This window comes from Sitophilus oryzae, unplaced genomic scaffold (assembly GCF_002938485.1).
Source record: "Sitophilus oryzae breed Bouriz unplaced genomic scaffold, Soryzae_2.0 scaffold_937_pilon_pilon, whole genome shotgun sequence".
Classification (NCBI taxonomy): domain Eukaryota; kingdom Metazoa; phylum Arthropoda; class Insecta; order Coleoptera; family Curculionidae; genus Sitophilus; species Sitophilus oryzae.
In genome coordinates this window covers 547,238-564,526 of record NW_022147569.1, presented here as the reverse complement: position 1 = coordinate 564,526, position 17,289 = coordinate 547,238, and the positions used below count along the sequence as shown (strand labels likewise).

Genomic DNA, 17,289 nt, shown 5'->3' with positions numbered 1-17,289 from the left:
GAAGAGCAAAACGCTTGCCCAGCAGTTAAAAGACCCTACCATAACTTGGTATACTGATGCTTCCAAAACCAATACGGGAACAGGGATCGGAGTGTTTGGGCCGAGAGCTAATTACTCCGAACCAATGGGCACTTACCCTAGTATCCTACAGGCAGAAATCTACGCTATCGAGAGATGCGTACAACTTATCTTAGATAGGAACTATCGGAAACAAGAAATAGCCATCTTGGCGATAGTCAAGCAGCGTTAAAGGCGATCAACTCAGTATCAATCAATTCGAAATTGGTCAAAGAATGCATAGAGAAGCTGAATAAATTAGGCAAAGAAAACAAAGTCCTCCTACACTGGGTGCCTGCTCACCAAGGGATAGAAGGCAATGAAAAAGCAAATAATCTAGCTAGGAAAGCAGCGAACACTCCACTAACTGAACCAGAACCGTTCTGCTTTCCAAGTGGTAACCAACTCAAGGCGGAACTCAAGAACTTGGAAGATTCCATCCGCAACCTGGAATGGAAATTTTCCAATGGTCTAAGACACTCGAAGAAGTTTCTGAGGGCTTATGATGAAGAAAAATCACAGATCTTCCTGGGTCTGAGTAAGAACAATCTTCGGATTGTCACGGGGTTTTTAACAGGACACTGTCTCCTCAACGAACACCTCAGTAGATTGAAACTAAGAAGAAACGGCGAATGCAGATTCTGTGGGGAAGATGGGGAAACACCAGTACACCTCATCACTGAGTGCGCCGAGACGACAACCATTCGTGCCATGAATTTTGGTACGACTGATATTGGAGATGGAGAACTACCCTCTATAAAACCGTCCCGGATACTGGCTTTTGTCAAAGCCCTGGGACTGTATGATGAGTTATGATTCAAGAAAGGGGGACACAATGGATCTGTAAGGTCGAAGTGATTAACCCCCCTCCCACTCATTCTAAATTCTAAAAAAATTCTAAAAAATCGCTAAAATAGGTATCTAAATCGGTAAAATAGGCATTACCTACCACAAAAAAAGCGGGCAGTTTAAATGTGATTATAAAATTTTATGTATTTTTAAAAATATTACGAAATCAAAACTGCAAAAAATATAATGAAAATTTATTTTTAAAAACGGAATATTTGAAAAGTATAAACTATTGTACACTTTTCAAATGCTTACAGTTAAATGCTAAATTAAATTTGATAATATAAAACATATATGCTGAATTAACCTCGAGGGGTAAACCGCTGATGAATTTCTGTACACTAATGCCAAAATAATGCCAAATAATTTCGTACTAATACCAAGAATACCACGAAAATGCCAAAAATACCAACATCTTGTAAACCAAAATACACCAGCGGTTTACCCCTCGATTAACCTATAGTATTATAAAACGTATTGAACAACGCCACTAACAAAGCATATAAGATCGGAGGGTTTGCAATCTATGCCATTATAACACATTAAGATTTAAATAAGACATCATCAAAAATTAATTCACCTTTAAGTTGGATTTATAAACTCAGCAGTTGAAGTTCAGTTGGGTAGCAAATGTTCAACACTGTGAAATGAAGGCGCGAATTTATAGTCATTTCGTTTTACGTTCACGGAGTTCAGAGATGGGCAATGTCTGTACATATCGAACTTGCTTTGCATGATACCCTTTTCCGGATCGTGTTGAAATCACATCATCGGCTGAACAAAATTATTACATGATGACGGCAAAACACATAGCACAAAACATAAAGTTCCATGACGGTTCCATGACGGTATATGCTACACAAAATAATAACAAATTTCCAAAATTCAAAACAAAATTGTAAACAATTGCAAAATACAAATAATTTGCTGTCATGTCACTTGTCAATCTTGTCATGACACGTGACAGGTAGCAGGTGGCGACGCTTTGGAGCCCTAACTGAACTATGCAACATTATGGCCAAATTAGATAACCTTTCAAACACTCTTTTATTTTAGTTACTTTATGATAGGGAATTACTTACATTTAAAATTTAAATCCGCTGTGTGTATTTATAATAAAGAATACGTTTATTTTTTGATAACAGTGATTTGAGTGATTTTATAATAAAAAGAATTGAGTTGATAGACTAAATAAAGAAAAGGTAAAAGACGAATTAGGAAAAATTGACCAGAAGTCGGAAAGTACCAGCGTCAAATGTTTCAGTGAACTGCTAACCAGAATCTGTGATAGAACAATGCCAAAGAAGAAAAAGAATAAAAGAGGGCAACCGGTATATTGGTGGAATGAGGAGATTGCGAATCTTAGAAGTCAGTGCTTAGGAAGAGAAGAGCATATCCAAACAAGCGCACAAAAGTCTATCATTATTTAGCGAACTCTGGGAAGAATATAAAAAAAATCCAAAAAAGATCTTAGAAATTAAGCGATTAAAAGATCAAGACAAAAACGCTGGAAAAATCTATGTGAAAATTTTGACATAGATATTTTTGGGAATTGTTACAAAATAGCAATGAGATGGATATATGGCTTTCGACCAAGACCAAATTTGGATATTGATTATATGGAAGAGGTAGTAGCTTATTTCTTCCTGATATACCTAAAAGTCTGTGATAACATCTGTGATAACAACATCTGTAATAACAATATCGGTAATAACAACATCTGTGATAGAAACCAAACCGTAAACTGTGATATTAGTGATAATAATAAAACGATCTGTGATAGAACACTAAGCTTTAATAAGGCTGAACTACTGGCGGCTTGTAAGAAACTTAGAAATGGAAAAATTCCTGGACCGAGCAATATATCGGCTGAGATACTGAAAGAAGCAGTTAATAATCTAACCTGACCCTACTTCAAAAAGGTGAAAGTAGAATTCGAAGTCCAGCAGGCTACCCTCTGATTAGTCTTCTCGATACACAGGGTAAACTATATAAGCATTTGATACTAAACAAACTAAATGAAGAACTAGACAGAACAGGAGGGTTCCCAAACTATCAGTTTTGTTTTAGAACAGGCAGACAAACGGTTGGAGCAATTGCTGAATTGCTAAAAAAAAAGGCTTTAGAAGCAGCTGACTACGCACCGAACAACCAAAACTATGTGCTGTGATAAATCTAGACGTAAAAAACGTATTTAATAGCGCATCCTGGCAAATTATTCTGGATAGATTAAAAAAGAGAGGCATCGATAACAGATTAATGCAGCTTATAGCATCATATCTATCCGACAGGAAGTTGATACTAGAAGCAGATAACTAGGTTAACATTGTGGAGATTAATAGTAAGGTACCACAGGGCTCGGTACTGGGTCCCATATTGTGGAATATTTTATACGACGACCTACTTGAAACAAAAATGGCTGAGGGTACCAAAATAATTAGATTTGCGGATGATCTGGCAATGGTGGTAGTTTCAAAAACTGAAGAGGCACCGATGAACACTGCCAACACTTTTTACTACGTTGTGACTTGTTAACACGTTTGATTAGAGTCTTAAATTGGATGAAAAAAATAAACTTCAGTTAGCCCACAAAAGACAGAGGCAATTTTGTTGACAACCAAAAGGAAAATATCAGAAATATATTTTAACCTTGAAGATGTAGAAATTAAACTCAGCAAAACCATTAGATACTTAGGAGTCTGGCTTGATACCAAAACGAAATATGGCGAACACATTGATAAAACGGTAACCAATGCAAGCAAAACATCAGCTGCACTGTCGCGTCTGCTTACAAATGCGGCTGGACCAAGAGCTTCTAAGAGAAGGGTTCTAGTAGGAATAATTCACTCCCAACTTCTGTAAGCTGCACCTGTATGGTACAAGATAATGGAAAATAATAAATATAGACAGAAAATATATACCTATACAGCGTGTCAACCAGTGCTTACAGAACCATTTCTGTGACCAAGGTTCTGTACCCAAAGCTGTTGGCGTTATAACGGGTATACCCTCAATCGAGAGGTGTCGTGTCTCACTACTGGAATTACTGTACATTTTCTTGGCAGCTGTCATGTTTTCTAGTCATTGGCAGTCTTACGACAGCCTATAATAATTACATGGCAAAATAGGCAGACTTCTTCGCAGTTATTGGCAATCGCCTGGCAGTAAAATGATATTTTGGCAGTACATGTACATTTTTTGCCCCCAATGCATATCTTGGTTCAAGAACGAGTTGAAACCTACCAAAGAACTTTGAAAACTGAAGCTAGAAATAAACTATGGATAAAATGGCAAGAAAAATGGGTCAACGGCAAGTATGGAAGGTGAACGTATAGTTTAATTCCTAATATTAGAAAATGGGTAAAGAGACCATAATATGGTGAAGTAGATTATTATACCAGGCCCTGTCCGGCCATGGGTGTTTCAAAAGTTATCTATTTAATCGGGCGAAATCACCAACAAACCATTGTATGTAACGAGATAAATGATCAACATACCTTGTTCGAATGTCCAAAATTGTCTGTGTTAAGACATCAGTACTATATTACTATGAGCATTCCTTTTACAGCAGAAACTATGACGAATAGCCTGAAAGGAGGAGAAAAAAATTGGACTCTGACCTATAGAGTAATAAAAGGAATCATAAAAACTAAAGGGGAAGAAGCACGTAGAAATACGTAGACAGTCCTCACGTCGAAGAAATGCGAAAACGGTACCGGCGTGATGTGTCGTAGAGAAGGGGAGGTGGTTTTAGTCAGTAGGAATCTGACACTACGTCTTATACAAGATTTCCTCTTCCTCTAAAAAAACACCCTTGATAAGTTTTTAAAAAAATCTTATCACAGGTTCTCCATAAACCTCTAACTATCAACAAGCGGTATAATATTTTTTTAAACATGTCTCAGAGAATTTAAATATTCAACCTAGTTATTCTTTTAAATTGAATACGATTAGAATTGTTATTTTTCCGAAATACAGGATGTTCCAGGCTGAGCGTGCATTAGAAGTTAACATAACGAAGAGTTAATAACATTTTAGGACGAAAAAAACTGTCTGTTAAAAAAATGTGTATAGCCTAAACGTCAAATTTAGTGATTACCACAGTCACTGTGCCATAAAGAGAAGACATGTGGCTATCTATTTCAAAAATTAAATTGTTCGAATGTCATATAACAATGGCCACAGCTGCCATGGAATTAAGCGATTAAAAAATTATCATAAATCATTTTATTCAAATGGAAATCCACTTTTTTTATTTCACTAGTGAAAAGGTTTTTCAATTCGTTACTTTTTGCCTATTCATAGTCCTATACCTAAAATAAATCGTTTTTAAGTTATTTAAGATTTAGTTTTAAAGCGTATATTTTTCTTGGTTTTAACCAGTAGCCTATGACTTTAAACGTCAAGTGATGTAAAACAATAGATCCGGTCGTGTCATATTGTGAAACTTTGTTCAAAAATCAGTATGTCATCGATCATCATTTCCAAGCCAACTTTGCGCCTTTTTTTTCGATCATACGGTATATTATTAATAATATCAACTATAAGATATCACTAAAGACCGAAAATACAAGATATATTATTATAAATATACTTTTTCAACTCTTAAGCAACAGTACCTATTAATAATATAGAAATTTTTTAATACAAAAATTTTAAATGTTTTTTTTCTCAAGAACGGTTAATGTTAGGTATAGAGTGTTTCATATCAAAATTCATAAAATTTTACACAGAATTTAAGTATGTAATAAAAATGGGGGTACCCATTTAAAATAAGAAAGTTGCTATCAACTTCCGGTGTTTCCGGAAGTGCCGCCATATTGAAAATATTTTTTATCGATAGATCTCGTTGTAAAACAATGTTGTACAAAAAATCTCCGATCTAGATATTATGGTTCTCTAGAAACTTCTAATGCACGCTCAGCATGGGATACCCTGTATAATTGGCATATAAAATTAAAAAAGGTCAGAAAAAATTACGTTAGAATTAATTAAACCTCCCTATTATTTATCATATCTTATCCATTCTTTTTATTAAAATAAACTAATTATATTTTTTTTACGTTTGTCAAACATACAACATATCTAATATAATGCCGAACTTTATCAAGAACTTATAGCATGAATGAATCAACAGCACACCTTTGAGTAAATATAAATTAAACTTGCTGATCTCAATTAGAGCTTGCTCAGAATTTGTACTGATATAACAAAAAGTTACTTAGAGTTTGCTTTTAGTGCACAATGGGAAAACTTTTCTCAAAGCATTTGTGGAGTATACTATTTCAAACAATATTAAGTTGTTACACACGTGTAGTTTTTGATATAAAGTATCCATTATCCTAGTATTTTTACCGGGTGACAACGAAACTATTGCACAATCTGCCACGTTATTGAATTTTTGAAACACATTTGAAACTTTCAAAATACGATTTATAAAATCTCACATTTTCAAAACAATAAATTTATTGTATATCACTCCCGCTTTAAATAGATTAGATTAGATTTTAAGGTTTTTATTGTCTAAGAATTGTTTATAGTCTATAGAATATGCGGATTTTATTGAAATTGTAATCAGAGGCTAGTTTGCTGACAGAAAAAAAGCTACACAGAAGGCTGCCACTACTTTACGTAGGCACAAAAGAATGCAGGGCCGCGTTAAGGTGAATTGGTACCCTAGATAGCATTTATTTTGCCACTACCTTCAACTAATAAAAATTCAAGTAAAATTTGTTATACCTAATATTGTCAACAAATGGAAATATTTCATTGAGTTTTAAGATAAGTTGATCCTTTTTTTTTAGAAAATGACATATGGTATAGAACAATTATTGTCAAAGAAATTCAAAAACCCCATTTACTTAAATATATTATCATATGTGTATTCCTCCATTGTGTAAACACAATGTACAGGGTGGGTCAAATTCGACGCTTTTAAATGGAAACACCCTTTTCTATAGGAGATAGACAAAAACTAATATCGGTGTCTGGAGCTCAATTTTTGTCAATTTTTTTGCTATGGAAAATTTTGTATTTTTATGAAAATATTTCCAAAGCACCTTTTTAAGTAGAATTTAATGGTTTAAGTATAATTTTTTTAAAATTAATAATTTAAGAATTATCAACAGAAAATTTGATTTTTTATATGGGACACCCTGTATATTTTTAACTTATTGAAAATAATTTAAAATTACCTTTCTAAAAATATAACACACTTGATATTTTGCTCGATTCCTCTCTGAGATATAGAGTATATAAAAATTCGCCCGCTTTAAATAAATAGGCTTTGAACGGCACCGGCTGTAATGCAAAAAAATTCTAGCTGTGAACATCAATTAAAACGAAAATAATATTTGCTATGAGAGATGCAGAATTGTATAACAATTTAAAATATATTTAACCAACATCAACACATTTAAACTATATCTAATAACAATAAAAATAAATAGCAAACCAAGACATGAAATTTTGCTACAGGTGTTCGACATATCAACCGTCTTCTGTTATGGACAGACATGGACAGACGTGACAGTTTTTGAACATTTCTCGCGGAATTCATTAACTCAGTGGGGGTGAAAGATACCCTCTAATAACTGCTAAGTATTTCTAATTCTTGTCTAGATTATACGGAAGAATAAAGAACCTTTATTCTTCCGAAAATATATCCATAGGATTAGATCCATGGGCACTAAGTCAGGCGGCCTCGACGGCCGACGGCTGGGATCTGGTTAGCTATTCAAATATTCTTGAAATTGGCTGCAAAAATTTGCTGATAACTTCAGCGTTCAGAGGCGGTGCGTCGTCCTGGTGGAAAAATATATTTTCGAGTTCCATTAAGGGCATATCATCAATAAGAGGTCCAAAGCCTACTAGTTAAAAGTGGCGAACTTTTAAATATTCTGTATTTCGAAGGGGATTATAACAAAATATCAAGTGTGCTATATTTTTGGAAAGGTAATTTTAAATTCTTTTCAACTAATTAAAAATATAGAGGGTGTCCCAAATAAAAAATCAATTTTTCTGTTGATAACTCTTAAATTATTAATTAAAAAAAAATATATTTAAACCATTAAATTCTACGTAAAAAGGCGCTTTGGAAATGTTTTCATAGAAATACAAAATGTTCCATAGTAAAAAAGTTACAGCGATTTGTTAAAAATGCACATTTTTGAAAAACACCCCGTAACTCCGAAACGGTAACAGATATTAATGTGCGGTTTTCACCATCATGTTTTTGATGAAAATTGAACTCCAGACACCAATATTAGTTTTCGTCTATCTCCTATAGAAAAAGGTGTTTCCATTTAAAAACGTCGAATTTGACCCACCCTGTACAGATACCTAGAGAATATTTCGACAGACAACATCCTAAAAATGACAGAAATTACAATTTGTTTGTGAATTAAAATGACAGACACAACTGTTACTGTCAGGAATCATGTCGTTGGACAAACTATACCTAATATTGCCAACAATTGGAAATATTTCATTCAGATTTAAAAAAAGTTGATGCTTTTATTTATGCTTTTAATAATTCAAAACTAATATAATATTGTGGCAGTATGTTTTATTTTCGAACATATTGTTTTCCAAATTGTTTTCATTACAAAAATGTCCTTTCATTAAAAGTAAAATTAAAGTTGTGTATTTTGTATACACGCTGACGCACCTATTTCGCCTCGGTCGATTACACGAAAACGGAAAGATGTAGAAATAAAATATTTTATATAAGGATTCTTGCCACTTAACTGCTGATATAGAAATTTAATTCTATGCTATGTTTGTCATAATGTGGATCAACCTGCTCTCACTACCGGTTTCGGAGCCCTACTCCATCATCAGGTGAGCTTGGGCAGATCCACAAAATGACAATCACAGCGCAGAGATAGTTAATTCCGACTTGTCGGAAAGTATCGGTTAGATATTAAGTCCCGAACGGGAGATAGCATTAAATTTCTATATCAGCAGTTAAGTGGCAAGAATCCTTATATAATAATTTTATTATATACCTATACTGCAAGAAATTTGTTTTTTATTTTATAATTTGGCTTGCCTGAAAAAAAGCCTTTTACCATCCTTTTACTGTCGATAGTTGCGCCTCGGTGGTACTAAGCACTACCATTGCACGCAGGCCGCTATCTCCCGTAGAGAAATAAACTTTGCTGAAAAATGTTATTGCCTCCTTAAATTTATAAAAGGGTGCCAAAAATTTAAAGGATTTTTTTTAAATTTTTTTTATAAAAATATATTTTAATTATATATAAATAATTATAAAAATAAGACTTATTTAAATTAAGGATTTATTTTTTATAAAAACTTCGTTATTTCAAATGCAACACCCTGTAGTTTTTAAATAAATCGAAGCAGATTCAAATGCTCTTTTAAATTATATTATAGTTTCCTACACCTATCTGACTCAGATTTTGAATAAAAAGCGATTTTTAAATAAAATGACGATCAGGATGGCTGGTGTCGCCATGGCAATTTTCTAGTGACAATTAGTAGGTAACTATTTTCAAAATCGACATTAGTTTATGGACATTATTTAGATTTATAACAGTTTACTAAATTTAATTGAAATTTAAATCAAATAAAATAAAATTTTATTTTGTGAAGAAAATTGCTTATGTTCAAAGATATCCAAATAGGAATCTTCCTGATAAGAGCTCCTTTGAAAAACGACTTGTCCTATTTCGCAGAGCGGGTAGTATGGTTTATAAAAAACCTATTAGGCAGAAACCTGTCGTTGGAAGTGAAGAAAATGAATTTACCTTAAATGGCTCTTTTATAGAATATCCATATATCTACAAGTCATCGTAAAATAAATCAAAGAACTACTTCTTCGTTTTTCTTCATAGAATAATATACGATGTTTAATAAATATTATTTATTAAACTATTGTAGGTAAATTAAATAAAAGTAAACTGGTATAAATTTAAATAAGTCCATAAACTAATGAGGAAAATGCATGTTTTTAAATAATTGTTTTAAAAAATAGTTCATATAATTACAAATTGAACAAAAAAACTCGTTGATATCGGTTAAGAAATGCCTCTAATATAAAATAATTAAATATTGTTAATTTAAATGGCCGGGCAAACGCTCTCTACCGCGCCTTGTCGCTGTGACGTCACCCGCCGTTCTTCTGGTTGAGTGGAGCCAGACGCGTGTTTATTTTACACAGTTTGCTTTTAAACGCTGTTGAATCCGAGTCAAAATTTTAGTTATTTGTGTTAATTAATACATAATTAGTAATTAGTGATATTTATAAATAGTAATGGTTGAGCGAAAACAGAAAAAAGATGGTCCAAGGCCATGAGAAGAGATGAAAAGAAAAACGTTAAATTATAATTTTTATATTTATTAAATATTTTTACGATTTATTGTTGTGAAGATCATTTTGATGTAAGTTCATATATTTATGTATATTGTCTTACATAGGTATATGAAATTTGAATGTACAGGGTTATTCATTATATTTTGACACCCACATACAGCCTTAACTGCAAGTTTTAGAAGAAAACATTAAATAAAAAAGTTGCATGGTTTTTCATATACTCTCTTTTAAAATTAATTCTAGTTATACAGGGTGTGTCAAAAAAGGCGGTGCAGAAAATTGTAGGTATTTTTCGCTTTTCAACTGTCAATATTTCGTAAACATTTGAAGATAGGTATAGGATATTATACATGAAATATATCTAGAATATCTAGTAATTTACGAAGAATCCAAAAATATATAGGGTGTTTCACTTAAAAAAGTAACTTAATTTTGGCGTTTGCTTATGGGACACCTTGTATAATATTTTCATTACTGATAAACAATTTATTTCCTATAATTTCGTAAAAAAACAATCTTTAAAAATAACAAGGGTAAGGGGGTGTCAATATATAAAAAAAAATCTTTTTCGCGCTATGCCTTGGAGTTATTTTTCAAACAAATATTTTTGTCTCTTTTCACTTCTATATAACCTACAGCATTATCTCCCTACCTGATCTGAAAAATAACTTTATAACATTAATTTATAACTATATAAAAGTTCGTAACAGTAGGTACCTACTTATACTTAAATATGCCTCAGTACTTACAAAGAATAAATGTTATATATCTCCCTTTTTTTTCCTCGTAATTCAGCACCAATAAATTGGGAATTTGTATTTATAAAAGCAGCCAACATAAAAGCATCGACTTTTGGCAAGTTATCTGATTATGCTTTTACAAACCCGGAATCTGCCATTACTTAAAAAATTCTCAGAACACACAACACATACAAATAATAACTGCACAAAAAAGCATAAAAAGCTCCTTCAATCAACGCTAAAAGCAACAAAAATGTCTTAGTACGCCACCTAAATACGTACAGAAACGGAACACGTCTGGCTGCTGCTGGCCATCGCGCATCGACGAGAACGGCGGGTGACGTCAGACCAATAGAGTATCGTTTCAATTCGCGAGGCATCGTTTGCGTTATCCATAGTATTTTAATGGCCCGTTTTATAAAATTGTGGTACTGCTTTCAAGAAAAAGGTTTTTTTTGCATTTACACATATTTATTCTAATAAATTGAACAGTTTCTGGCGAAAAATAAAATATATGCATCTTTCTCATTTCGATTTTGAAAATAGCTGCTAACTGTCATTAGAAACTTGCCATGACGACCCTAGTCCTCTTGGTTGCCATTTTATTGAACAATTGTTCTTTATTCCAAATCTGAGCTAGATAGTTATAGGAAGCCCTTATATAGTTTGAAAGAGCATTTGAATCTGCTTCGATTTATTTTAAAATATACAGGGTATTACATTTGAAATAACGAAGTTTTTATGTAAAATAAATATTTAAAATATAGACCAGCAGTTTTTGATACCCCTGCATACATTAAACAAAGCAATACAATTTTTCAGTAAAGTTTATTTCTTTGGCTTAAAAGTCAGCACAAGAATTAGTTCTGAAAAGTAATGTACAGGGTGTGGACAATCTTTATTATTATAGCATGCATTTAAATATCTTTAAATAAATAAAAACCAAAGCTTAACATATTTAACCCTTATAATAAATGCCTTATTTTGTGTCCAAGGATCCAAATATGACATAAAATACCGGGTGTTCCATAAGAAAAAATATAACTTTCGAGTGGATCTTATTTCTGACATACCCTGTACATTTCAAAATAATTTTAAATTATGCATATTCCTTACTTCCTTATGCACATTATACCTTTCCACATTTACCCGTAAAATATTTTGTTTCTATTAGTGATGGGAAAAACCGATTAATTTCAATAATCGAGTACTCGAGTATCAAGCGATTGCAATAACCGAGTAATCACTCGAGCAAAATATCGCTCGTATTTAAAAATACGATTTTTTGTCCGTCGCATGTTGTAAGTACTCGTTAACGCCAAGCGCCAAGCAGTGTTCCCAACTCTCAAAAATTTATCTCCCTAAAATCTAAAACGCTCCCATGAAAAATCTCCAAAATATCCCTAAAAACCTAAAAAAATATCTCGAAAAAACCCTAAGAATATAAATAATAATAAACAATTTGTTGTGTTTTAAGTGGTTGACCTTGAAACGTCTGATCACAGCAATGTAGCCAACTGTTCGAAACTTTCCATTAAAGCAATATCAAACCACGCGAATTTTCGCTCGAGTTATCCCATCACTAGTTTCTATATCTTTGCGTTTTCGTATAATCAACCGAGGTGAATAAGGTGCGCCACCCGGTATTTCTAACATTTATTTTTAAAACGAGCCGTATTGTGTGCAATGAATCAATTCTCGAGATTCTTTGAACGAACGAGCCCTAGAAATGAACGAGCCGCATTGTGTCCGATTCAATTCCTACGACTCTTTTTTACGACGCGACATTCAACAATGTTTTGGATCTGTACTGACTACGATTCAATTGAACGAACCGTATTCTAAGCCGCGAATCGAGTCTCACGATTCATTTTAATACTCGTTCAGATGGACGACTCATTCAAAATTTGTGTATGTATATATAATATTCTTTTTTTTTGAAAATTGGTTCTTGGGATTATGGTCCGTAATAAAATGTTTTTTTAAGTCGAACACATTATCATAGGAATTACTTACCATAGCCTTACGTTTCGATCTTTATTCGATCTTTATCAAAACCTTTTTATTATAACCTTGGACGTCAGAAAACGTTACCAAAACCAAACCAAACATATAGACTGATGACACTCTATATGTGTGTTTGATATTAAATAGATGTACTAATGTGACTTTTACTGTGTTAAAATGTAAATTTATAATTTTGTTTTTGTGACGTCCAAGGTTCTAATAAAAAGGTTTTGATAAAGATCGAAACGGTGAGTATGAGAATGTGATTGACTTAAAAAAAAAACATTTTACTACGGACCATAATCCCAAGAAACAATTTTCCAAAAAAAATATATATATCTATTGTCCGGAGAATGATACAATCCAGAAATACAATATTCTTTTAAACTAAACTTACCCTATATTTGGACTGGACTTCTCGAATGAAGCCGTATCTAAAAACATAAGAAATTATACCTATAAAAAATAGAGAATAACATCAATCATTTAGTCGTGATACGAGCGTGTCTACCTTTGGTTCATGATGTGGTCCTCGTGGTTGCCTCGATTCAGGTATATCCCGCCCGGAAATGCGATAAAGCATAGCAGCAATATTAAAATAACCTCTAGGCCTCGCTTGCCTCTATCGACGAAATCTCCATTAAATATATAAGGATTCTCGGCGGAAGGAAGACCGTTCTGGAAAAAGTAATACGATTAGTTCGTCTAAAACGAATATTTTAATAAGATAATACTGGAATAAGGTTCATAGATGGTTATTTTTAGGTGACGGTTTACATGTAAATATTCAATATTCGTCTCTGTTGTTATAAATAAGCATTCGTCAAAAAATGAGATAAAATTTACAAGGTGTATTATTTATGTATTTATTATTAATTTATTAACTTTTTAACACACTGTCTAATATACTTACAAAATCCAGTTTTCTTCGTATTTTGAGCAATTATCAATCAACGCAAACAGACAGTAGAATATTAGCAAACAGTAATGTGGTTCGAATACTGAGATCATATTAATTGGTCCTCTTTTACGAATAATTAAACCGTTTTTTGACGACTAAATTATAAGAAAATGCATTTTCTATGTATAATACGATTTCATATACAATAATTCAATTGTGCATCTAATTCTAGTAAAATATACAGGTTGTTCCATTTAAATTAAACAATTTATTGCCTTTAGATCTAGTTCACTCTGTATTTTGTGTGTGCATTATTGCAACACAAAATTTAGTAAATAGAAAAACTTCAGTAGGTACGATATTTGGTTTTAAAAACTTAAATACGCCTAGAAAAATGAAGCTTGAAAATGTTTCCTGTAGTTTCAGAAACATGTCAATACAGTAGAACTTTTGAAATTCAGACACGGCGCCAAATCGGACACTCCAGTCGTCAGTGGTTCGGCGCCTCGTAATAACCGGACTTTTCGGTATTTTTACCTCTTTATTTTTTTATGATAAAAGTATCAATAAAAAGTGCCAAGTTAATTGAATAACGCCCGAAGTTAAAGGAAAATTGTTAATTTAGTTATTTCTCAAAAAAATTGTTTAAAACTAGTTATATGTTACGGTTTAAAGATTACGATTTAAAGTCCGATCTCCGGTTAATGTCGACATTAACAGGTTAACGTTTGGGTTTGGTTTTGTTTTGTGTAATTTTCGAGATTAACCGGGTAATGTCGATATTAACCGAATATCGGTCCTTAATCGTAACATATATGTATGTATCTCATTCGTGTGTCTTCTTCTGCTTCTTTTACTTATTTGAGATCTCGAATTTGCGATCTGTTAATTTTAAGGTTGCCTCTGTAGGAGTTCTTGGGAGATGGAGTGCCAACTGTCTTTCCATCTTTTTGGAGGTCTTCCCTGCTGTCTCTTACCCATGGAATGTCTCTTCCCTTCAAGGGCTATGCGTGGTAGCCTGTTTTCTTCCATGCGTTTTACGTGTGCGAACCATTGCCTTTCTCTTTGCCTACCCCATCTAACTACGTCCTGTATTCCACATTGTTGTCTGATATTTGTGTTTCTAATTCTGTCTCTTCTAGTCTTCCCCATTATGGTTCTTAAGTTCTTCATTTCAACGACTCAACATGCTTTTGGTCTTATTTGTTTCCTCTCGGATTTCTATGCCATATGTCATTATTGGTCTGATGCAGGTCTTATATGTATATATGTGTAGTCCTATAATCTAGGATACAACATTTTAATGGACAGTGCTTTCCATAAAATCAATAAAATGAAAAATATACGAAATAATATACATGTACTGATTTCTTTCCGAAAATCGACAACTATGAAACTATGATCCCTTCCCCGCCACAAACGGTACATTGTGAGACAGGAAATTGTAGAGAGAAACAAGCTCTATAACATAGGATACAACATTTTAATGAACAATGCTTTCCATAAAATCAATAAAATGAGAAATATACGAAATAATACAAATGTACTGATTTCTTTCGAAAATCGACAACTATGAAACTATGATCCCTTCCCCGACACAAACGGTACATTGTGAGACAGGAAATTGTAGAGAGAAACAAGCCCTATAATATGGGATACAACATTTTAATGAACAGTGCTAAAATGAAAAATATACGAAATAATATAGATGTACTGCTTTCTTTCGAAAATCGACAACTAATGATCTTATAAATTTTAATTTTGCTGTCTGTTCGCATGAAGGGGTTTGTCCACACTATTTGTCTCAGACATCCTGACATGGCTGTTGCTCTATTTATCTGGCCTCTGAGATCTTTCTCTGGATCATGGTAGTGCGACATATCTATTCCTAGGTATCTGAACTGTGATACCTGCTCAATAATTTTGTTTTCTACTACCAGTTTGCATCTTACCGGCTCTTTAGAGAAAGTTAAGCATTTAGTTTTTTCTGTGGAGATAATCATATTTAATTCTCGGCTTACCCGATAGAATTTATGAAGCTGTCTCTGCATATCATCCTCTGTCTCCGCGATAATGACTGCATCATCAGCGTAACACACCATGCTAACTCTGTTGTGTCCCATTCGATAACCGATATTCATCGAGGTCACCTTTTCTATGATGATGTCCATTAAAAGATTGAATAAGAAGGGACTAAGGCTGTCTCCTTGTCTAATGACTCCTGGTGTTGTTATGTCTTCTGTTAGATTATTACCTGCTTTCACTTGAGTTGTGTTATCGATATTTAGCTTTCTGATGATTTTCACAATATTATCAGGCACTTTTTTTCTTATAATATGTTTATAGTGTCAGATAGGTTGTGATTTTCGGCTATGTTTACTAACACACTATCCTTACACTATTACTATAGTACTATTTTAGTACTAGTACTATAGTACTAGGACTATTTCGGTGTACTTTTAATCAGTTTAAAAATGGTAAATAATATTGATTATAAATATTGATAAGAATGGGGGCGACAAAAGTAGAGCAACAAATTGTATTCAACAAATTTTATTGTGTCTTTCAACAAAAAAAATTTAACACATTTAAGAACAAGAATAATTGAAAGTCATACATTAGTAATTGATAGAATATCCATTATTATTGTTAACTTGCTGACAACGGCGCGGCATTGAAGCAATCAACTTCTGAATGACATTTTCGGGAAGATTTGTCCAAACTTCATTAATTTTATCTATCAAGGATTGTTTATTTGGAAACATTTGGATACGAATACGACGTTCTACTTCTTCCCAGAGATTTTCAATGGGGTTACGGTCTGGGGATTGTGCTGGCCATAGCAAAACTCGAACGTCATTTTCCCTAAACCACTGTTGCACAACTTGTGAAGAGTGTTTTGGATCGTTGTCCTGTTGGAAAATAAAACGCAGTGGCATTTCCCATTCTGCATAAGGAAGCATGACATTCTGCATGATATCCCTATAAACAAATCGGTCCATTGTGTCATTAATAAAGTGTATAGGGCCTATCCCATTCCATGAGAAATAACCCCATAAAAATACACTGCCTTTACCGTGTTTAATTGTAGGTGTTACGTATTTAGGATTAAACCTTGTATTGATTGGTCACCTCACACGTCTCATTCCATCAGAATTGAATATTTTGTAGCGCGTTTCATCACTGACCAAAACTTTTTTCCAGTCATTGACGGTCCAGTTTAAATGCCGACGTGCGAATGCCAACCTTTCTGCTCTATTTCTTTCCGAAACTAAGGGCTTTTTGGCTGGACGTCTACTAAATAACTTTGCATCTGCTAATCTTCTTTGTACTGTTCATATACCAACCGTAATTTCTGGAATTTCGGCAATAATTCTAGGTGCGGACTTCCAATGATC

At 33.2% G+C, this 17,289-nt stretch overlaps 1 protein-coding gene across 1 annotated transcript in view; it reads right to left on the bottom strand.

The window, feature by feature from the left end:
- Positions 1–17,289, bottom strand: part of LOC115890887 (serine/threonine-protein phosphatase rdgC) — a 494,608-nt gene that overhangs the window by 48,082 nt on the left and 429,237 nt on the right. The window contains exons 8-9 of the mRNA XM_030911238.1: positions 13,502–13,668; positions 13,388–13,424 (exon numbers count right to left, since the gene is read on the bottom strand). Of these exons, the coding sequence (XP_030767098.1) occupies positions 13,388–13,424; positions 13,502–13,668 (204 nt within the window). The remainder of the gene's footprint in view (positions 1–13,387; positions 13,425–13,501; positions 13,669–17,289) is intronic.